The sequence below is a fragment of the Maniola hyperantus genome, chromosome 4 (genome assembly GCF_902806685.2).
Source record: "Maniola hyperantus chromosome 4, iAphHyp1.2, whole genome shotgun sequence".
Classification (NCBI taxonomy): domain Eukaryota; kingdom Metazoa; phylum Arthropoda; class Insecta; order Lepidoptera; family Nymphalidae; genus Maniola; species Maniola hyperantus.
The window spans coordinates 16,204,966-16,229,307 of NC_048539.1; the positions used below are offsets into that span (position 1 = coordinate 16,204,966).

At 39.7% G+C, this 24,342-nt stretch overlaps 2 protein-coding genes across 2 annotated transcripts; both read right to left on the bottom strand.

Annotated features, from left to right (window-relative positions):
- Nucleotides 1-1,955: 1,955 nt before the first annotated feature.
- On the bottom strand, nucleotides 1,956-2,606 carry LOC138402306 (uncharacterized). The gene has a single exon (XM_069498454.1). It carries the CDS (start codon nucleotides 2,604-2,606, stop codon nucleotides 1,956-1,958), a length of 651 nt encoding a protein of 216 aa, XP_069354555.1.
- A 3,121-nt stretch (nucleotides 2,607-5,727) lies between these two features.
- On the bottom strand, nucleotides 5,728-24,221 carry LOC117996843 (homeobox protein slou-like). The gene is made up of 6 exons (XM_069498106.1): nucleotides 23,830-24,221; nucleotides 9,941-10,109; nucleotides 8,976-9,149; nucleotides 8,029-8,219; nucleotides 7,038-7,245; nucleotides 5,728-6,668 (listed from the first exon to the last, which is right to left on the bottom strand). The coding sequence occupies exons 1-6, from the start codon at nucleotides 23,903-23,905 to the stop codon at nucleotides 6,521-6,523; spliced, it is 966 nt and encodes a 321-aa protein (XP_069354207.1). The 5' UTR covers nucleotides 23,906-24,221; the 3' UTR covers nucleotides 5,728-6,520.
- Between the last annotated feature and the right edge of the window lie 121 nt (nucleotides 24,222-24,342).

Here is a 24,342-nt window from a genome sequence, read left to right on the forward strand (position 1 = left end):
CTTTTAGAAGGAGATAGCAGATTTGTAGAGCGTTGTCTCTGTGGTTGAGACCGACAAAACGTCATATAGGTATGAGTGACGGAGACAACGCTGTACAAAGCCGAAATGTCATTCTAAAGGCCGATGTACATTACTTTCGGCCGCGTACTATAATTCATTGCTAGGTCAACGTTGATGACGAGGCTGCACCTACGTTTAGAGAATAGCACTGCAGTACGAAGCACGTTTGCGATGGCGGTACATTATTTTGTGTGCAGTTTACTAACCCTTCCTTTGCTGCAAAGGGGTGGCTCTTCCAACATCAATGGCTGTGCAACCTTTGAATCAACAAGTGCAATTTGCATAGCTGTTGCAACTTTATGTGTTCTTGGTAACTCGGCTACAATAGCACCTGTTTCACGTCGCCCTGTACCCGTAAGCATAAGATTTTACGTCTCACCAAACGTTGCTAGAATTCGAGAATCGAAACACAATAACATCGAAGTGACACAATAACGTGAAGTCTGTACCAGGCTGACAAAACCTCATAGAAGATTGAACAACTAAAACTACCTGTTGCAGCTATTCCAGAAGCTGGGGACAACATAGCAAGACAGTTAGGTATAATATTTTTTTTTTCATACGAATTTTATACGAATATGCAGGATTTGCAAAAAAATGTCCAAAACTCTTGAAACCGGCCTGGCAGTTGAAAACTATAAGAAAGTTGTAACAAGAATATTTTTCAAATTGTAAAAAATATACTAAGCGACATCTTTATTTCTACCTACGTACTTACATGTGATTTTCTTAAAGTGGTGCCATCTTTCGTCGATTTTAAAAATTACTTCGCAGTTTACAGGTTGTTACAAAACCTCTGAATACAAAAGAAACGGCATCTATCAATAAACTGTAGCACTACTTGGGTGCGATATCAAAACCCTGCACCCTCCATGGGTTTATTTATGAGTGAACTTATCGTACAAGGACGCCATCTGTTGTAACTACCATTCGTATAAGTTAATGTCGTAAGATGGCGTAAGTAGTCATAATACTCAGTTCATACCACATATAAGTACGCGACAGGTCTAGATGGCAATCGGGGGTGAGCGTGGGTGACGGGCGGGTATGCGGGGCGTATTTAAGTTACTCTCAAAAATATGAGACAGTTTATAATTTTGGGCGCCAACTTACATTTTGTCCCATTTCGGGCGCCATTCCTATCAATTACCTACTAGCTGACCCAGCGAGCTTCGTATCGCCTAACAGTCGATTCTTTATCAGGCTTTTTTTTAATTTTTCTCTCCGTAAGAACCATCCTCGTACTTCAAGGAATATTATAAAAAAAGAATTAGCGAAATCGGTTCAGCTGTTCTCGAGATTCGCGATCAGCAACACATTCAGTGATTCATTTTTAAATATAGAAAGAAAAGATGTATTCAAACCCCTATTTCACCCCCTTAAAGGTTACATTTTCAAAAATTCTTTCTTAGTGCCTTTTGGTGTGGAGACCTTGGGGCCGTGGAGCCTGGGGGTTAGAGCTCTTTTTGAGGATATTTCGAAAAGGGTTATCGAGTCAATCGGGGACCCGAGAGCTGGCAGCTACCTTGGTCAAAGAATTAGTTTGGCCATCCAAAGGGGTAATGCTGCCAGCATCTTGGGTACAATGCCTCGCTGCGGTGGTCTCGATGTGGTTTTGGATTTAATTAAATTTATTTTAGTTTTAATTTAATGTTTTTTTTAATTTTTAATTTAGACTTAGAGTTATATATCAAATCTTTGAAAAGAGCAACCGCCGAGTTTCTTGCTGGTTCTTCTCGGTAGGAAAATCATTCCGAACCAGTGGTAGATGCAGTTGACGATGCAAAAGTAGGTACCTACTTGTAAAAGTTTAAATAAATAAAAAATATTATTATTTTTAGTCATTGTTATCTCTTCATCTATCTCGGTATACCTTCATAGGTATACCTACTTAGTCACTCCAAGCTTCTCCATTCCAACGTGGCTTCACACACAACGTCATAAGACCGTAAAGTGTCCAATTCTAGTTCTATAACTTCAACATCATCCGGACAAATATCAGCACTGAAGTCCTGAACTTCATCGTAGTATTCTACAGAACTGAACTGGTACTCGCTTCGTCTTTGTTTAGTCATATTTTCAATCCTATCTCCAGAATCCTTATCTTTAACGCTTGCGGTAGCTGGTTTGATATCATCGCGGGCGTTAACAGATTTCTCTTTACCACCAATATTAGTAAATATATAAGCCTTACTTTCCTTCTTACTTTTTAAACGTAGAGTTAAATTACTCTTGCATTTATTTGTTTCTAAATCTGGTTTTTTAACAGGTAAAGCTTGCGCGGACACAAATTTTACCAATGCGCCATCATTTCTTAGAGTGTTACGATACTTTTTCACTTTGTCACTAAAAGTTTCCGTTTCACAAGTTGTTTCAAAATCCATGTCTTTTAAATGGGACACGTGCCATTCTTTATCATCTATAGCATCTAGAACTCTGCGTTGATGTTCATTTAAAAATATTTCCTCATTGTTATCATGTATGTGGTCTTTATTTTCATTATTCTTAGGTTCCCCATTCACATTATCAAGTACTAAAACTAACATAAAAATTAAAATTGTTAACAAGTAAATAACGCAAACTAAGTTACGAAATAACATTTCAGCTTACAGTCAGTGCATTCAAGTGAAATCAAATCATCGAAATGAGAAAATGTTTATTTAAGGTTCAAAAAGCGTGAATTAAATACGTAACATTAATTAAAAACGGAGTCGATGCTGGGAAACATATCGGAGAACAAAGTTACCATAATTTAAAGATTTATAATTATGGTTAGCTTAATATTTATGTGTAATCCAACTAAATATTGGTAAATAAATCCATACTAAACCATACTTCCATACCTACTAATAATATTATAAATGCGAAAGTGTGTCCGTCTGTCTGCTAGCTTTTCACGGTTCATCAGTTTAAAAGATAGCATGCATCCCATGGACAGACATTGGCTACTTTTTGTCACGGAAAATCAAAAAGTTTCCACGAAATTATAAAAAACCTAAATCTACCCGGACAAACTCACGTGCATTTATTTCGTACAGAGGTAGCACTCAACACTCCAGGGATTGACTACTTTTTATCCCAGAAAATCAAAAAGTTCCCACAGGTTTTTAAAAAGTTTTTAGTTAAGTTTTATAGGCAAATTAGTTTAATGCCATAACAAAGTTATATAACCCACCGTCGACTACAATAAACAACAATAACTCAAACAACAAGTGAAGTAAATTAAATCAGTGCAGAACGCAGCAATAACAACTTAATAACACGACTTAAGAGAAGAATAACCGCCCACCACGGCCTCGCAGATCGTTATCTTCCATCTAACTAATCCATTCAACTCGGACCACCCCTCAAACACTAGAAAATACTTCAATTAGGCCCCCACACGATCAAAACAGCCCAATTACCTCGCAGCGACCCCTTTAATAAACCCTCCTTTGCTCAAAACTGAAATAAAGTCGGATAAATAATCACAATTTGCGAGCGCCCTGAAATTAGCATCTCTTTTGAATAAATTGACAGATAATAATTTGACATCGAGACCCGCACAAACTTTGCTATGTATCCCCAACCCAGCCAAAACATCGCTTACTAAAAACTCAAAGTTCAGTAAACAAAAAAGCGGCCAAGTGTGAGTCAGACACGCGCACCGAGAGTTCCGTACTCGGGTATTTTTTTCGACATTTTGAACGATAAATCAAAAACTGTTTCGCATAAAAATAAATAAAAATCTGTTTCAGAATTTAAATGTAAAGCCCTTTAATATGATATCCCACTTAGTATATTTGAAAATTGAAAATAGCCTAGCGAGCAAAATGACCACTTTCCACTCAGATTTCAACGGATTTTTTCCGAGCGAGTGAGATGAAAAAAATACTAAGTATATTCGTACTTTACTCAATAAGTTCTAGACAAAACTTTCGGTTTGTAACTTATTTCGTCTACGAGCTAGAGACCCGTAACACGCGGACGAACAAAAAGACAGACAGACAAACAGCAGAGTGACATTGAGAGGGCTCCGTTTTACCTTTGGGTACGGAACCCTAACAAATGGGTGAAAAGTATAAAGCGCTACGAGCGCTGCACGATCGTCACAGATGTTAACAAGTCACTAAAAGATGCAAATTGACAGCGGTTGGCAGCGGTGCCGGTGATTCGAAATGGCGCCAAAAATATTTGCATAATTTGTTGCGAATGGAAATATTCAGTTTCAATTCAAAGGATCGCTGGTTGATTGGAACGCTGCGTAATTTTCTAGCGGCGTTTTGCTGAGATTCGGCTCTAATGGCTTTTGATTTTTCGTATTAGGTACCTACCTATCACTTGTTAAGGGTGTAGTTTTATGTTATAAGTCCCGCAAATTGCTAATAAGCGTGGCCGTCATAGTGACGTCAGCACTAGACTGAAGTTTTGAGCTGATGGTAGGTATATTTTTATTACGGCTGATGTCGAAATGACGTCATTTCGATGTTAATAAGACATGGTTCCAGCACTTATACCTACAATTAGGGTTGCCAGGCGTCCGGATAAAGCCGGACATAGGTAGGCTTTTTGATTGCGTGTCCGGCCAAAATAACCGGTGTCCGGCATGTCCGGCTTTTGACATTTCGCAAACACGCGTGGCCGAGCGCAGGCGAGTCGACTGCCGGTCGTTTCCGACCACAAGATTTATGACAATAATAAAAAAGCTTGATTTTACATTAAAAAAAATTGTCGTACCTATTAATACTAAGACACAAAATCCTCAATAATGTAGGGTGTCCGGCCTTTCTACCCAAATGTCCGGCCAAACTGGCTGGTCTGTCCGGCTATTAGGTTTGGCGACCTGTCAACCCTACCTGCAATAATGTCCAATCGGTATTGTTATACTAAAACCAAACAATAAAACTCTGGGTGGATTTTATTAAACAAAAAAGAACAGTCATTACGTATTATAATTATTACTTAGGTACAATCATAGTAGTTACAGTAACTGATTTATATAAAACGATAGGTAGTTTACAGAAGCGTAAGTACAAGTTGACTAAATGCATAACTATTTACAATGCGATTCGTAGTAACTATCGACAGTTACCTACACTACTCTACAGTCTACAGTAGGTAGGTAAATAATGTTAACTACTAACGAAATTTTATTTGCTAACGAAGTATTAATTAATTATTGCACGTTTTATAAGAAAATCTACAAGAATCTATGTGTCTAATCTATCATGGAAACTGAATTTATAAAATATCTACTTATCTTTTATATATTATGTATATATGTATAAAAGGAAAAGCTGACTGACTGACTGATTCTATTAACGCACAGCTCAAACCACTGGACGGATCGGGCTGAAGAAAGATTATATAAAATTAAAAGCTGACTGACTGACTGATTGACTGAGCTATCAATGCACAGCTCAAATTACAGGACGGATCGGTCCGAAATTTAGCATGCAGATAGCTATTATAATTTATAACGTAGACATCCGCTAAGAAAGGATTTTTGATAATTCAATCCTTAATGGGGTAAAACAAGGGTTTGAAATTTGGCTGTCCACGCGGACAAAGTCATGGGCATAAGCTAGTTTTGTATAAACAGAAATAACCTCTACATCCAGCCGCGAAAATTCAAATTTTAGTTAGTTTTTCGAAAAACTAACTAAAATTTGAATTTTCGCGGCTGGATCTATCAAACCACCTTAAATCGAAGTTTAGATATTAGTTTATTATATTAGTATAGACAGTTTAGGAGGTATTTAAAAGAAAATATGATATTAAATGATAATAAAGGTAAGTAGGTTATTATTATCCCTTAATACCACAGGCCAGTTGATAATTTTTTTTAAAGTGCATACTAATTCTTTGTTCTACGGACAATTTTTTTTAATCACCATAACAAAACTATATGCTAATCGTGACTAGTTTTCTATACAATAATTATTTACAATTTGAGATAAACAGAGTTAGTGCCAGCAATAAATGCTAGATTGCGGCCGCTATATGGCGGCCGCGGCAACGCTTTCCAAGGAAATCCTAGCTTTCTTAAGCCGGCTCTACACTCGCACGTGAAGTCGCGCCGTTATTTCACGCCGTGAATGTATGCCGCGATCCACGCGTGAACTGTGTCCCTCCACACTCGCAAATCTTCACAGTCTTGTTCATCATCTTGTATAGATGCGTTCACGTTCGCGCGCTGCAAATCCTTTGTCGCGGACCAAAAAACCGACACTGATCGGGGAAAGGCGCGAAGCGCGCACGCGAAGGCGTGAACAACATCTACACTCGTGATTCGCAGTTGTCGCGGGCTATCGCGGCCGTTCGCGCCGCGAGTGTAGAGCCCACTTACCTATCTCTATTTGTTTAAACGACGACGACGAATGGAAACGCATGGGCGGAGAGTTCCCGCTCGCAGCTCGCTCTGTTTCAAGCAGAGCTAGTTTTGAGACGCGTACTGCAGGTATATCTCTGTTTATCCTCTTCATAGATGGCAGTGCATGTACGCGGGATATGGTGGCAGTAACGCGCAAGCGAGTGGAAGCGCATGAGCGGAAAGTTCGCGCTCGCCGCTCGCCGCTTGCGCGCGTAGCTGTTCCAAGCGGAGCTGGTTTTGACGCTTCCATTTTGTTCTAGAGGAAAAGAAGACTTTGTGATACTTACTAAATTTTTTTGTCTTAGATTTTTAGAGCGGCCATATACCTACCTACGAGCGGTTTGACTGCTACAGGCTAGTTTTGCATCATCATCATCATCATGATCAATCCATCTGCGGCCCTAACTTAGCACGAGTCTTCCCTGAATGAGAAAAGTTTAGGCAACTATCCTACTCCTGATACTCTCCATTTGATTCATTTCTCGAAATGTAGTTTTCTGAAGGTTTCACTTCTACCGCGCCGTGAGAACTGCACACGTTTTTTTCTTCACAACTATTTGTTTGCTAGCTTTGCACCCACCTCTACCCGAATTATTATGTACCATACTATGGTAATGATAGTCACCTTCTATTTTGATACCAAGTCTTGACCTGTGTTTCGCTCAGGTTGAGCGCATCAGCGACGTCTCCTCTATCAGCCACGCTCAGGTACTTCTGGCAGCGGAACTTGCGCTCCAGGTATGCCAACTGCGCGTGAGTGAAGGCAGTTCTGCGACGGCGAGGCTTGCGACCAGAGGTTGGCGTGCCACCCGTGCGATTTGAGGATTGACGATCTGGTTAAGATGAGTTTATTTTTGTAGTATGTACGTTCCAAAACAAATGAGTTTGGGTCTCATTTGAATATTAACCAATCAAACTCAATGGAATTCTACAAAACCGTCGCAATGTCACCTCACACCTGCCTATCGACCTTCTATCGTACATATTGGACAGTGTGCTTAAGAACTCACAAACTTGTTCCTTCTTCACCGTTCTATCATAGAACATCGTCAGCGTTAGCATACTCATGTGTTCGACATCCAATCTACTCACATGACACATTTTTGCTCAACGTTTCTGATACAAACAGTTAAGGTTTGGAATGCCCTTACACCGCCCATGTTTTCTGCCACTTATGCGTAGCTTCAAGACAAGAGTGAATGGGCATTTTCTAGGTAAGCGCGCTCCAACTTAGAACTCATCGCATTGTTTTTTAAGGTATGACTGTAGCCAAGCGCAAGCCTACCCTGTAATAAAAATACATAATATAAACCATTTAAATGTTGTATAGAAGCAGGCGCATAAGATGCAATTGTGCATTGTAAGGTCTACATCTCCTGAGGGTTCTCCGTTGTCGGGGCGAAACGTGCGTCGAGTGTGTTTGGGATTTGTGTGGTGCTGCGTGGTGGTGGTGCGTATTGCTTACCTGGTGGCTGCTTCTTCCTGCATGTTTAGTAGTGGGAGGACGGGCGGTGCATTTCGCATGCTGCATGTTGCACCATACAGATTCGACCTGTTTCAGCGGATTATAGCAAATTAAGCTTTTGGTTCATTTTATAAACCATTTATATAAATACCGTTTGGGTCTTGCGAATCTCTCTGCGAGCCTCCCGCCATGACAGACGCGAAGCCAGCCAGCAGCTGCGACTGGAACGAGCTCTTGGTTAAGTCCATCGACCTCCCATAGATGCTGTCAGACAGAGATCCAGCGATCTCGAACGCACTTCTCTCACCTTCTCCATCTTTGTGCCCTTCTCTGTCTGTGTGCCTGTATAAAGTGAGGTGAGTATTTAAAATCTTGCTTTATTTGTACCTTCTACACATAAATGCAAGTATAAAAAGTACACAACAGTTTATACTATACAGCACGAAACCATTCTTTTTTAAAATAAAAATAGCGAGCAAACGAGCAGGCGGATCACCTGATGAACATTTGCAGCACCAAACCAAAGGAGCCAATGCGTTCGTCTTGAATAAAGTCATATTGAAATCTAATATGCTGATTTTTCTCCAGGAATATTCAGGTTAGGTTTTTAATTTTTTTTTTTTTTTTTTTTTTAATACAATAAAATTTAAAGCTAGCCTTATCTAATTACTATATAAATCATGACCGCGTGGAATGGTGCCAAGAATACTGGCTGCATTTCCGCGCTGGACAGCCAGGCTGATCCGCTGCGCAAAAAATGAGCCAGCCCTTCTGTCACCAGTTGAGGCTATTAATCGCGGTGAAATGTCTCGTAAAAAATTTTTAGCACTAAGACTCCATGGCCCCAGGGTCTCCACGGCAAACGGCACAAAAATGTAACTCTCTATAAGAGAGGCATACTTGCGCCGCTTGCCGTTTTCAGCTGTTTCTGCTGCGGCTCCCGGTCTTGATGCTGTCTTCCTGATATGACACGGTTAGGTTGACCAGACTAAACTTGATGTCAGCTACATTTTAATGTAATTTTTATGTAAGGCCGATTTATTGAAAAAAAAAACAAAGGACACGGAAGACAAATTTTCGTATATCTCTTTAATATACCTGTATAATTGAAATAGAGATCCCTCGTACAACTTCATAGATTCGTCTGGCCTCTCGAATTCGTGATCATCTTCTTTGAAAGGAGAAGAATATTCAGAATTTGATATTCGGTTGGAAAATTCCGTCGGTGACGCCCGTTCATTCTCAGACTCTGCTCTTTTCTCATCTGCTTTCCTAGTAATAATATATATTTTTAAATTAATAATAATGTATTGGAAAGACACAATTATTTAATTACTAACATTTATGCTCGCGACTTCGTCCGCGTGGACTACACAAATTTCAAACCCCTATTTCACCCCCTTAGGGGCTGAATTTTCAAAAATCCTTTATTAACGGATGCTATAATAGCTACCTGCATGCCACAGCCCGATCCGTCCAGTAGTTTGAGCTGTGCGTTGATAGATCAGTCAGTCAGTCAATCCTTTTATATATTTAGAAGTTCAACAAGAAGACTACGTTCTACCAGTACCGCTGCCAGTACCAGTGCCAGTACCTTTGCCTACGCAAGCACGTTGCATAACAGGTGTATAAAAACCGGCCAGGTGCGAGTCAGACTCGCGCACTGAGGTTTCCGTATTACAATCGTATTTTTTCAACATTTTGCACGATAAATCAGAAACTAATATGCCTAAAACTAAATAAAAACTGTTTTAGAATGTACAAGTAAAGGCCTTTTATATGATACCCCACTTGGTATATTAATCTTACTCCTTAAGTTGAAAATAGCAATATTTGTTCATGAACACATTTTAATTTTTTTCTTGTGATGTAAACACAAATTCACGGTTATCAGATTTTTCCCCTAATGTCTGCTATAAGACCTACCTTCTTGCCAAATTTCATGATTCTAGGTCAACGGGAAGTACCCTGTAGGTTTCTTGACAGACAGATAACAAAGTGATCCTATAAGAGTTCCGTTTTTCCTTTTGAGGTATGGATAAAGTGATGAATATTACACTTACATTCCATTATCATTGTCATTCTCGTAAGAAACTTGTAGCTTCTTCGGCGAAGATGTGTCTGAGCGATTGTCGCCCACCGATATATCATCCTCGATATCCGAATCCTCAGGGTTGTGGGTGGCGGCGGAGTCGCATCGGGCTCCTGATTCTTCAGCCTCATGAGCTGTTCCTATGGATAAAAATTACTTTAGAAACAAAACTGTAAAAACCGTTAGACATTAGGATCCCAAGATGCTAGAAATGGTGACCTCGCACTGAAGGGCACAGGCGTTGCGAGCCGCTGGCCTGGATTCAGGCCGCACAAGACCGTGGCGTGTGGAAGTCTTTACAACAGACCTATGTCCAGCTGTAGACGTCTATTGGTTGTTGATGATGATGATGATAATGACATAACATCCGTTTGGAGAAGTCGTGATAGCCTAGTGAGCCTTAATAGCCTAGTGGTTTAAACGTCTGCCTTATATTCAGGAGGTTGGGGGTTTAATCCCGGGCACGCACTTCTTACTTTTCGGAGTTAATATGTGTTTTACTTTTAAGCAATAAAATGTCACAACTATCAGTTCTTCAAATTATGTGCCTATGTCGGTTACTCTGGTTCTCCTACGGATCTCCTCATTTCTGATTTGATCACGTAGAGAAACTCCAAGCATAGCTCTCTCCATCGCCCGCTGAGTCACTCTGAGCTTTCTTATGAGGTCCATAGTTAGCGACCATGTCTCGGATCCATATGTCATCACTGGCAACACGCACTGTTCGAAGATTTTAGTCTACAAGCACTGAGGAATTTTGGACAAGAATACATCTCGAATATTATCACCTACCTTACCACTAGGTAATATCGTAATCATAAAAGCTTTACATCAGAAGAGTAATTATCTAAATATATTTGTCTGGTGGGAGGCTTCGGCCGTGGCTAGTTACCACCCTACCGGCAAAGCCGTGCCGCCAAGCGATTTAGCGTTCCGGTACGATGCCGTGTAGAAACCAAAGGGGTATGGGTTTAATAAAAACTGCCATACCCCTTCCAGGTTAGCCCGCTATCATCTTAGACTGCATCATCACTTACCACCAGGTGAGATTGCAGTCAAGGGCTTACTTGTATCTAAATAATAAATAAAAAAATAAATAAAAAGAGGAAAAGGTGACTGACTGACTGACTAACTAATCTATCAACGCACAGCTCAAACCCTAGAATAATAAATGGGATTCCAACATCAATGGCTCAAACTAATGCATGGATCGGACTGAAATTTGGCATGCAGATAGTTTTTTTTTAAATAAAGAATATTAGCCATGTTAAATGACTAATATTCCCTTTACCTCTCCAACTAAGCGTCAAGCTTGTGCTAGGAGTAGGTACGACAATAGTGCAACGGGCGGGGTTTGAACCGTCGACCTTTCGGTTTTCAGTCCACTCCTTTACCGGTTGAGCTATTGAGGCTTCATTATGACGTAGGCATCCGCTAAGAAAGGATTTTTGAAAGTTCAACCCCTAAGGGGGTGAAATAGGGGTTTGAAATTTATGTGGTCCACGCGGTAGAAGTCGTGAGCATAAGCTAGTTAAGTAATAAATTAGCGAACAAGAAATTATGATATAATATTGTGATACGGTAGTTTTTAAAATTGCGCAAACAATAGGCTGTTCAATGTTTATACAGATAAAATTATTGTTTTCCTCTCGAGTTAATTTGATTTGAATGTAATTGAATTATGAGCATCTTTATGGATAAAATCGATATTGAATGAAAGTATAATCTATTGGGTGGGTACAGTATAATAGCAATAATAGTTCAATGGTAAGAACTAAGTAGCGTAAGTAGGTATGCATTTTATTTTTATTTTATTTTATTTATTAAATTAACTAACGGCTACTTACACTAATACATTTAAAAAAAAAACTTAATTCTGAAAATATTACTTACTAAATGTACTTCTGTGCTTCTGTGGCATTATAATACCAACTTGTACAATAGCTTGCAAACATTGAAATGAATGTAAATAGAGATCATTCCTTTCACAGAACAGAGTATCAGCTTATTATATTCTATCTTATTGTGTACCTTTATCAAAGACTAGCTGATGCCCGCGATTTCATTCGCGTGGATTTAGGTTTTTCAAAATCCCGTGCGAACCCTTTGATTTTCCGGGATAAAAACACAAATATCTACTCGTGTGATAAAAGGCAGCCTATGTCCACTCTCCAGGTCTAACTATACCCATACAAAAAAAACCGGCCAAGTGCGAGTCAGGCTCGCGCAATGAGGGTTCCGTACTACAGTCGTATTTTTTCGACATTTTGCACGATAATTAAAAAACTATGATGCATAAAAATTAATAAAAATCTGTTTTAGCATGTACAGGTGAAGACCTTTCATATGATACCCCACTTGATATAGTCACTCACTTCGAAAGTTGAAAATACTAATTATTAGTTCATGACCACAATTTTTTTTTTTGTGTGATCTAACCCTAAATTCACGGTTTTCAGATTTTTCCTCAAATGTCAACTATAAGATCTACCTACCTGCCAAATTTCATGATTCTAGGTCAACGGGAAGTACCCTATAGGTTTCTTGACAGACAGACGGACAGACAGACATACAACAAAGTGATCCTATAAGGGTTCCGTTTTTCCTTTTGAGGTACGGAACCCTAATGACGTCGATCCGTTGCTCCATTGCAACATGATTGAAGGACAAACCGACAAACAAACACACTTTCGCATTTAGAATAGGTATTGGTAGTGATAGTTAATTAGTTAGTAATTATACAATTATTATGTTGGTCGTGCAACGGTGAAAAAAGTAAAATAATATTTGAAATCTAAATATATAAAAGGAAAAGGTGACTGACTGATCTATCAACGCACAGCTCAAACTACTGGACGGATCGGGCTGAAATTCGGCATAGAGACGCATCCGCTAAGAAAGGATTTTTGAAAATTTAACCTCTAACGGGGTGAAACAGGGGTTTGACATTTGTGTAGTCCACGCGGACGAAGACGCGAGCATAAGCTAGTCTAAGTATAAAGTTTCCATTTTGAACGAGCGACCGTTATAAAGGCGGAACGATAAAGAACGATGGAATATAACGATGTTTTGGCTGGAGGAATCCATGCGAAAATTAAGATGTTCTCGACATCCCCCGAGCCCCGGCCGAGTATCGCTCGCTAAAGCATATTTATGCAGAAATTATAACGAGAGAAACACTCGAATTCCGGCCTCTTCACCTCCCGCAAAATAACGAGTAATCGCCAGCCGCCATTATGCGCCTACGAATGTTTAGCTGTGGTCTGTGGAGCCTGCATGGAGCTGTATGAAAAGCGACTAGCTCCGTATGCTTAGTATAGTCACACGAGTAGATATATACTTAGTTCTTACAATTGAGCCTCAATAGCTCAACAGGTAAAGGAGTGGACTGAAAACCGAAAGGTCGACGGTTCAAACCCCGCCCGTTGCACTATTTAATTGTCGTACTTACTCCTAGCACAGGCTTGATGCTTAGTTGGAGAGGAAAGGGGAGTATTAGTCATTTAACATGGCTAATATTCTTTTTAACAAAAAAAATAACACACGTATAGTGTGTTAGACATGCTAGCTCCCCCGGTGGTGCCTGGATTTTTATGATACCGGTATAATCCTCAGCCAGTAGGCAATAGAGGCAATAGAGCCTCAATAGCTCAACCGGTAAAGGAGTGGACTGAAAACCGAAAGGTCGACGGTTCAAACCCCGCCCGTTGCACTATTGTCGTACCTACTCCTAGCACAAGCTTGATCCTTAGTTGGAGAGGAAAGGGGAATATTAGTCATTTAACATGGCTAATATTCTTCTTTTTTTTTTTTAAACATAACTCGTGTGAACCTTTACTTGTTTACGTTGGTATACATGGATGTTGACGACCTCCCTGGCGCAGTGGTAAGCACTGTGGTCTTATTAGTGGGAGGTCCCGGGTTCGATTCCTGGCAGGGGAATTATATAATTTCTAAATTTCTGGTCTGGTCTGGCAAAGCCGTGCCGCCAAGGGCTAACTTGTATCTGAAGAAAAAAAAGAATAAACGTACCTACTATTATAATTATCTTCTGTGCCTATAGTCTTATACCGATACGACTTAGACACAACCATGAGCCACGTGCGCTCGTGAATTGCAAGAACTATAATATTATTATACTGAAATCCTATACTTTGGCTTTGAAGTAAAATGGACTATAACAGCCTTATTGTAAAGCTGATGTTCGTCCATAAATCTACGACCAGCGCTCCAGCGGAACCATTGTAAAAATTAAATCGTGGTACCTACTGAATTTTTGAATTTAAGACCAAAGATTTTCAGGTCCATTTTACTGTGACGCATTTCGGCGCTCGAATTCTTTCATCGTTGGTGGGATGTAAAATCTCATACTAAGCATACTGAAAGCTGAATGCCCACTCTTCACCATTTTCATGCAAATTAAAAGACACAAACGCAGTCATAGACAAGATTCCCGCGCGCGCTAAAACACACCATTCAAAACCCCGTATTCAATTGCTCGAGAGCGAAACGGAACGCCCCGAGGCATTAATTAGAGCAGAAACTCTATGGCCGTTCCTTTTTTAAAACTGACGTCTTTATGAACGGGGCTTTTGTGCACCTTCCCGTTTGTGGGCGTAAGTGTCAAGTCTTAGTTTGAAGCGATGCTTAACTTTGTTGTGTAGCTCGCGGGATTGGTGGCGTAATCTTTTTGTCATCATTATACTCTATTTTTATACGCTCGTTAGTCGTTAGAAATCATTTTGAGGTTTTATTTTTTGAAATGATAAAGTCTTCCTCCAAGAGGTACAATGTAGGTACCTTCGAAACTACCCTATCCAGGATCCACAAAAGTCATCCGCATCTAAGGTCAAAACGAAAAGAGAATGAGGCTTCAGTTTTGAATTTTTGACGACCTCCCTGGCACAGAGGTAAGCGCTGTGGTCTTGTTAGTGGGAGGTCCCGGCTTCGATTCCCGGCAAGGATTTGGAATTTATAATTTCTAAATTTCTGGTCAGGGTTTAATCGAAATTTTAATTTAATCGAAAAGTGAGATAAACAAGCTCGAGGTCAAAGGGCACTTTTGTGTTTTGTTCGCAATGGGTAAGTCTCGACAGTTCGAGATGGAAATCGGGGCAAGAGGCGGCCGCACGTCACCCACGCTATCCCGCATCGGATAAGTGCGGGACTGTGCGGGTGTGCGGGGCGTCCCCACCCCGATGCCATCTCGACCTGTCGTGTACTTTACCCGGTCAGAAATAAATTCTTCTTTTCGTGTTTTGTGGCTTTTCGTAGTGCCAAACCAGCACAATTCACTTCGCCAGTGTCAGGGTTTAATCGAAATTTTAATTTTAATCGAAAAGTGAGTGAAACAAGCTCGAGGTCAAATGGCACTTTTGTGTTTTGTTCGCAATGGGTGGGTCTCCTAAATGAGCGCTGTTATTTGCAATTCAGATCGCCGCGGGACGCCGCTGGCATTATGCCGGGACATCTCTCGATTATACGGAATGCTTGCCGGATTTGTATGCTGAATGAGGTCTAATTTGGGATTAAAGTACTTTGAGGGATGAGTGGCCTAGTTGCGGACGTTACTTATTAGTTGATTGCTTCATTCACGTCACCGGAATTGTATGTAGATAAGTACTAGATCTAGAAAAAAAAATTTTTCAAGGGTCAATTTTCAAAATTAATATAAATAACTTTGCTATATTTATTGTTGTCGGGCATACTTAATAACGAAGAGATAAATCGATAATTTGCTTAGTTTAGATCTAAAACCTCACATAATAGAATAATAGGGGTAATATGGAGAAACGCGTATGAAGTGTACCAACCTTCACTTTAAACTCGGCCCTTAAATGTAAGAAATAAATAAAATAATAATGAACTATGCAAAATCAACAACTCTTACAAACAAAAGCCTTAACCACCCGTAACAATTCAATAACTAAAAAAAAACAAATGATTGTCGATGGTCAGAGTCAAAAGTTTAGTATAATCTGTATTGAATGCATCGACAATCGTCAATCAAAGATGGCGCGTGCACGCCGCGTGCGCGAGTAAGGGCCGACATGCTGTTCTGAAGAGCATATGCGTGTGTTGCTGAATAATTATCACTTGTGAATAAAAAACTTCATAAAGAATGCGGTTTTTATTGTTTCCTGTATGTTTATTGGTTTAGCGCTCGATCGCGTCTTGACCTTTGATGGAACGCGTTATCTACCTACTTTGTAAAATATTTGGCAGGAAAATCAAACTGAGGAAATTTTCAAATGTTCCTATGGCTGTGAAATGTCAGGGTTTTGGGACAAACCGCGTGTTATCCTGATACAAGCGGACCTAGTAGCATAGTGTACCTCGGCTACGGATAAAGCCCGAATTTTCGCGGTATCCGAAAAGGAGTCAGATCACTGGCTACACGCTCTGCCATCTCATAGCTTGACCAGACAGCGCTTCGTGTAGCCTTCAGTACGCTTGGGAATCAAGGTATGCCGAGCCTCATATTATTGTCCTTGCGGCAGCCGCGTGATGGTGATGGTGTTAGTTATAGAAACTAACACCGAAGATCCTATTGGCAGATCTTCTATTTTTCAGGTACGGAGAAGGTAATTAAACAAGCGTATTCTGCAGCGGAGTGTTTAACGATTTATTTGACACTTCTTATATACTATTCGCTAACCATAGACTAATTTTAGGCACGAACGCACTATCACCTTAATAAGATGATTAACAGATGAGTTTGATCTTCATCATGGACTCAGTTGCATTCGGAGTGCAGGCCGCTTATATCGACATGGTGCTATTAATGATATTATAGTCCAAGCTCTCAAGTCTCCAACCCAGCTCAGCTAGAAGAAAAATCAGCAAGAAACATAGTCCACCTTACGATCCTCAGAAGTCTGCGATCGCGGAGCATATTCTACAGCCAGGCACAAAACATTGGATTGAACTCCACAATCCTGGAGTTCCAGAGAATCCACAGACCACCACTAGACTAGTGCGCGAAGCGATTGAAAATCGCAAACATCAGAATTTCAATCGTGAGGATGGTTTTAAACTAGCAAGTATGTGGAATCCAGTGGTAGAATTATGCAAACCAAGACAGCATCATACGACATCGAAAGTTAATAGTGACGTTGTGAGTCTATTTTGCCAGACAGCTCGTGAAGTTCCAGTGAAAAGAACAAGAAAAAGGGTAGTTCGCTACTGCCCTTGACAGCTAGAAATTCATCTCTCGCAGCACCGCAGTGCCGTCGTGACCACGACCCGTGCAATTGGGTTGAAATATCGACATATAAAAACAAAAAATAATTGTGGTAGGTATGTACCCGTTATATTATATACATTAAAATACACCTTACACGCAATCCACCTTTCATAAATAACTTGGCTATTACATGTTATTTATTACATGTTACACAGTTTTTCAAATAAATCGTCAAAACGAACGTTTCCCTAACTGCAGTTTTGGAAGTGGTCACGAAACGGGCGCCTTGTTAGTGTCCGTAAGTTTTATTGCTCTCAAAGAAATAAGGGTCCGGTAACCGGTTGCCGTCGCACGTAAAAAAAGTGAAAATATCTACTTACTCGACGCGATGAGTATTGAATATTTGCATGCTAGATATATAGTAGAATATGAAGGTCGCTTATACTTAGTTATAATGTACTAGCAGATGCCCGCGACTTCGTCCGCGTAAAATTTCTGGTTTCTCATGAGATCTGAAATTTTCCCGCTGCAAAAGGCCTCACTTACCTACTCACTCAGTCTCTTTAAAGCTAATATCCTAAATGTCGATTTTCACGTTTCTAACTCCAAAAACATAGGACTTTCATACAACCTACGACCCTCCCTTTCACTCCCTTGGGGGGGGGGGGGGGGGGGGGGGGGGTGATTTAGTAAGATCCTTTCTTATCTGATATTTACCCCCTAAAAAGAACCTACCTTCCAAATTTCAAGTTTGTAGGCTTTATAGTTTCTGAGATTTCGTGATTAGTCAGTCAGTCAGTCAGTGAGTGGTATTTCTCTTTTATATATTTAGATTGTAAACATCCTGTGTTTGATCCTGAATCGACATAAGCATACTAAGTCAAATATTAGGCTAGGGGTGATAACCTAGTGTATAAAGATACCTAGTCGTTTCGTAGCCTACCTAGCGTCAAAATATGTATAATGCGTAAAAATTAGTTCTAAATGACTCTAAATGAGTAATAAATGAGACATGGCGCGTAAACGCGCCATGTCTCATTTAGAACTCATACGAGTCAGTAACCGAATTTCTGATTACTTTTTACACAATTTGTATGTGTAAAGCTAGTACTTTATATCTATACCACCAGCAGCCATATTCCTCATAATTTTTATTTTAACAATAATTATGTTTGAACAGACATAGCTCCAAAACGCTACCAAATCTTAGACTATCCTTTACGGGGTTTATGTTAACATAACTAGAGCTTACTTATAACACCATCAACAGCCACATCCATTCAAGCCATTTTTTGAGCTCCATATGAGTAGATTTTTTGAATCAGCATTGCTCCTAAACGCAACCAAATTTTTGGTAAGTTTTTACATAATTTGCATTGTGTAAGGCTAGCACTTACTTTCTACATGAGCAACAGCCATTTTGCTCGTCGTTTTTATTTTTGTTTGTACTTTGGAAGGGCATAGCTCGAAAACGCAACCGAATCGTGATCAGTCCTTGCATGAGCACAACTAGTACTTACTTTCTATACCATTACCAGCCATATCCATTACATGTCATTTTTGGTAACGATCACGCATGTTTCAGGCGCCATAAATACTTATATCGACCACTCGGGGCCGGCAGAGTCGCATATTTGTCTTCAGAGAGTTGCCCTCAATCCTCTGAACACAACAAAATCCATATCGGTGATGGTTACCAAAGTTTTGACCCCCTAATCTATAAAGGTGAACCGTAAGTACTTTTGACATGACGTTTTGAATGACATGTTTTTGATTTATCGTGCAAAATGTCGAAAAACTACAACTATAGTAGGTACAGGTAGGCACACTCGGTGCGCGAGTTTGACTTGCACTTGACTGGTATTTTTTATTTTAATTTGTAAGGTGTACTTTTTAGTAAAACACTACATACCTTTTTCATTCTGACCAAATGTCGCACACAAAGTGTCTTGCACGTACTTATCCTTGTAACTTTATAACAATAAAGGTTTTAGGGCTCGTACACATTCCAGCGCGTGCCTAAGTGAGCCTCCGCAAGCGACACTAATAAGCAGGTAATTTGCAAGTGTGTGCCCGCCCTTACATGCGGGTGAATACATTAGGACCTAATTTTGTACCTTGTATTTTAATTAGTTATGTAAGTGTTTTAATGAATTTTTCATTAAACAAATTATTTATACATTTGTAAGTACACCAACTAGTAGATGCGTTTTTTCTTTAAAATTGGGTATATCAAGGTATGGTACACTTGATAGTTAGTGTACTCTGAAATTATTTGCATCCTATTGCATTAATTTCTTTTGAGAATACGCATGGAATATCCTCTGATGAGATGAGAGCTAAATAGTAAGTAGTTTTCAAGTATATTCCCTATCCAATATGGTAATGCAGAGCTGTACCTACAGCACAAATGCCAACGTATCTTTCAGGAAAAAAAAGTGGCGAAGTGCGAGTCAGGCTCGCGCAACGAGCGTTCCGTACTACAGTCGTATTTTTCGACATTTTGCACGATAATTTAAAAACTATGATGCATAAAAATAAATAAAAATCTGTTTTGAAATGCATAAGTGAAGCCCTTTCATATGATACCCCACTTGATATAGTTATCTTACTTCAAAATGGAAAATACTTATTTTTAGTTCATGACCACAATTTAATTTTTTTTGTGATGTTTTTTTTTTTTTTTTTTTTTTTTTCTACCATAAAGCACCATTATAAAATGGCAGCTTTATTACTACTACCATCTAGCCTATGGGCTAATAAGTAATATTATTCTAGCTTAAACTTCTACTTATGATTAATTTTTAAATCTAATTTACAGTCCAATAACTGTCCTTAGTTTATTCTAACACGTACTTACAGTTCACTATGTTCTTGTGACCTAGAAAAATAAAGTAGCACAAGCACTATTACACAAACGCTGCACTTATGTACTTTTTAACACTAATTCGAACGGTTTGGTTCTTTTGAGCCTCCTTTTGATATCCATGTTATCTAGAAGCTTCACAGCCTCCAAATTAACATGATGGCGAAGTCGATGTTGGTGAGCTTCTGCGTACTTTTGGATGATTTCGTTTACGAACTCTATCTTAAGGTCCCTGTGGAGATCGTGATTTCTTACATACCAGGGTGCATTTGTTATTTCCCTGAGTACTTTGTTCTGGAATCTCTGTATTACTTGAACATTGGTCGGTTTAGTACACCCCCAGAGTTGTATACCATACGTCCATACAGGCATCAGAACTTGCTTGTATAGCATAAGTTTATTATGTAATGAGAGCGTGGAATGCCTTCCAAGCAGCCAATACATTTTTTTGTAGCGTAATTCTAACTCCTCACGTTTCTTTTTAACATGAGCTTTCCATCGAAGCTTTGCGTCAAGCGTCATACCCAAGTACTTCGCTGTATTTACGTAGGGAATAAGTTGCCGATTTAGATAAATTGGGTGATATTTTGGTAACTTATTGGTAAAATCTATATGCATAGATTTTGACTCGTTTAGCTTAATTCGCCACTTTATAGTCCAATCGTTGACTTTATTTATGGCAGCTTGAACTTTTTCTACTGCTTCTTCGTGACTTTCTCCAGTTGCTATTATGGCAGTATCATCAGCGAATGTTGCAATAGTGTTATTTTCTAGTGCTGGAATATCACAGGTGTATAATAAGTACAGGACCGGACCTAAGACACTTCCTTGTGGTACCCCAGCTTTAATTTCCTTGAGTTCAGAATACGCATCTTCTTGACGAACTCTAAACCATCTATTTGAGATGTATGATACAAGAATATCTGCAAATGACTTTGGTAGCATATTTCTGAGTTTATAGATAAGCCCTTCGTGCCACACTTTATCGAAAGCTTGCGCTACGTCTAAAAAGACTGTAGAACACACTTTCTTATTTTCTAATGATTTCTCTATTATGTCAGTAATTCTGTGGACTTGATCTATCGTTGAGTGTTTTTCACGGAATCCAAATTGGTGATCTGGTATTAATTTTCTCTCCTCTAGTATAGGTTTTATTCTCTTGAGTAACAGTTTTTCAAATAATTTTGAAATAACTGGTAATAAAGAGATTGGTCTGTATGATGTTGTTTCATGGGGTGGTTTCCCCGGTTTAGCGATCATAATAACTTCAGCAACTTTCCATAACTCAGGTACATGTCTTAGTCTAAATGATGCATTTATGAGATTTTTGTGTGATGTAACCACAAATTCACGGTTTTCAGATTTTTCCCCTAATGTCTGCTATAAGACCTACCTACCTGCCAAATTTCATGATTCTAGATTTCTGACAGACAGACAAAAAAGTGATCCTATAAGGGTTCCGTTTTTCCTTTTGAGGTACGGAACCCTAAAAATCTAGGTACGTTGAAAGGTCACTGACTTGAAAGAGTACAGCGTACTATGATAATTTTGTTGTTAAGGGTAGGTAATCTAACTCTATCTTGGATGATTTACTGCGGGGAAAAAAACGTATGGAAATTTTCCGTGGTGCGCGCTAGCTTTAAGTATGCACACTCACCTATAAAATATAGATTAAAGAAAAGTGAAAACCCTCCCGGCCGAATTTCGGCTACGGCGATGGCCAATCTCCATGGAAATTAGCCAACTGCAAGGGAGATATTTTAGGGCACAAGTGTGTACGCAAACACAATACCTACTCTCTATCCCCTCAGTCTCATAACCCGACGGGACGGAAATCTGACACGAACGGAGAGGGATCAGGAGTTGGACTGACGGCTTTATGTGCTCTCCGAGACACGCGTGTGAAACACTGCCAACTCCGTGCCAGTACTAGAATTTCTTAACCTAAAAACCCAATACTTAACTATTTTTGCCCCTACCCAGGAATCAAACTCAAGATCTCGTCATCCGTAGTCGAATATGCTAATAAAAAATAAAAATAAAATCTTTTTTATTCGAATAAACTTTTACAAGTACTTTCGAATAGTCGGATGCATCTACCACTGGTTCGGAATGCCTTTCCTACCGAGAAGAACCAGCAAGAACTCGGCGGTTGCTCTTTTCAAATATTTGATATAAGTAGGTACAAGATTATGCCATGTATAAAATAGTATTTGCAGTCTTGTGCGTTGCTGGAACGAGCTGCGGGTCAAATCCACGCTCTTTTATCATTTAGATATAGATCTTCAATTGTGTAATATGCTTTTTTCAGGAGCATATTTTTAATAGATTTTTTAAACCTGTGCAAAGGTAAGTCCAAAATAGTTTGCGGGATTTTATTATAAAAGGTAATACCCATACCCACAAATGACTAATTCCACTAGACCAAAAAGATTTTTTTAAAGAAAATAGAAAGAGGACGTAAGTTAATGGAAGGGCGCTAAGGGCGGTATGGATTGAGGTTTCGGAAACTTGGCAGGCAGCAATGTGTTATAGCTCAAGCAAAGGGAAAAATCCGGAAACCGTGAATTTGTGGTTACATCACAACAAAAGTGTTATTTCTTGTACTCACGGAACCCTTCGTATGCGAGTCTGACTCGCGCTTGATCAGTTTTTGAAATAATTGATTACTAAATTGAGCCAGCCGTGAATCGAAACTGGAACCTGCCAGGCGCAAAGGCGCAAATCACTGCACAAGAATGATCCGTTCAACAAAGTTGATGTCAACGAATTTTTACGAATCGGTTTAAATTTCTGGGAAAAGGGGGAGGGGAATACGGGACAAATCCATCGTAATTAAAATAGAAATCCAAAAAAATAAGAAAAAAATTACAGAAAAAGGGTTCTGATGCTACGAAGGCTGTAGCGTTGTAGCGTGGCTCTACGAACTAACTCGTAGCAGCTACGCTTGGCGTAGGATGCGTCGGAATTCTACCTTCAAGGCATTAATCGAGAACTTTTAGCTAATTTATCTAAAACATATTTTTTGTCATTTCTACACAATCATCATCATCATCACCTGCGAATCCGCACTTGGCTAGCGTGGTAGACTATGGCCTAAACCCTCCTTATTCTGAGGAGAGATCCGTGCTCAGTAGCGGGCCGGTGATGGGTTGATGATGATGATGATGATGACGTCGTCGCATGCTTCTAGCGTTATTTCTCATTTTCAATACAGAAAAACTTGTAGCTACCTATGTACCAACGTAACTGACGTTGACATGCCATCCTTATAAGTGGTCGATTCCTTCAAAGCAAGAGTGAATAGGCATCTTCTTGGCAAGCGCACTGCAACCTACATAGACGATAGACCTCATCATTGCTCTAGCGTAAGTCTATCACGCAATAAAGATTAAAAAAAAACTATACATATCTATCGACGATGGCAGCTCCTCTCCTAATGTACAAAGAGCTTAATAGTTTTAAACAGTAGGAATTCATTCATCATCATCAACCAATAGACGTCCACTGCTGGACATAGGTAGGTGTCTTGTAGGGACTTCCATACGCCACGGTCTTGCTCCTCCGTGGATCCAGCGGCTCCCTGCGACTCGTCTGATGTCGTCCGTCCACCTAGTGGGGAGTCTTCCAACGCTGCATCTTCCGGTGCGAGGTCGCCATTCAAGCACTTTGGGACCCCAACGTCTATCGGTTGTAGGTACGAACTATGTGCTCTGCCACTTCAGCTTTGCAACCCGTATTCATTACATTCATTACAGGTATTCATTAGTGTTATTAAAATGTGGATATCTAAGTGCCTAGCACGTACCTGGGACTCGCACGCCAGGTCTCAAAACATCGCCCAGGAGGTCCTTTATAAGGAACGACTTGTGACTGTCCTGCATTCTCGATTACATCAAAACTTTTCCCACCGATTGAACATAACAACTTTTTGAATCAGATAACGATTTCGAAACTTGAAGAACCCAAATCAAAAAAAAATTTTTTTTAACAATAACAAAGTACTTAGGTAACTACGTAACGGTACGTAAAATATTTGATAAACTAGGTAAGTTTTCAAAATAGTTGATTTAGATTATTATTAATGATTCTAATTAGTAAAGGGTTACTAAACGACATTCAGCCGGGAAACGATAAAAATCGATTGACAGTATGTCATTCGAAAAACGCGAAATTAATGACAGCTGCACTTTGCCGCGCATCCGGGATGACTGTCAACCTGTCAGCCATGTTCAAATCGCTCGAGCGGGAAAATCTTTTCATTTAGCAACGCCCTACCCCTAACCGACGTTACGTACATTTTCTTGCGGTTTTCACCCAA

Coding starts and splice junctions, on each gene's coding strand:
- LOC138402306 (XM_069498454.1), bottom strand. CDS start 2,606: ATGTTAGTTTTAGTACTTGATAATGTGAATGGGGAACCTAAGAATAAT.
- LOC117996843 (XM_069498106.1), bottom strand. CDS start 23,905: ATGCAGGACAGTCACAAGTCGTTCCTTATAAAGGACCTCCTGGGCGAT. Junction 9,150..9,940: donor AATGACAATGATAATGGAAT/GTAAGTGTAATA, acceptor TATTATTACTAG/GAAAGCAGATGAGAAAAGAG. Junction 6,669..7,037: donor ACTTGGTATCAAAATAGAAG/GTGACTATCATT, acceptor CTTTTCCTCTAG/AACAAAATGGAAGCGTCAAA.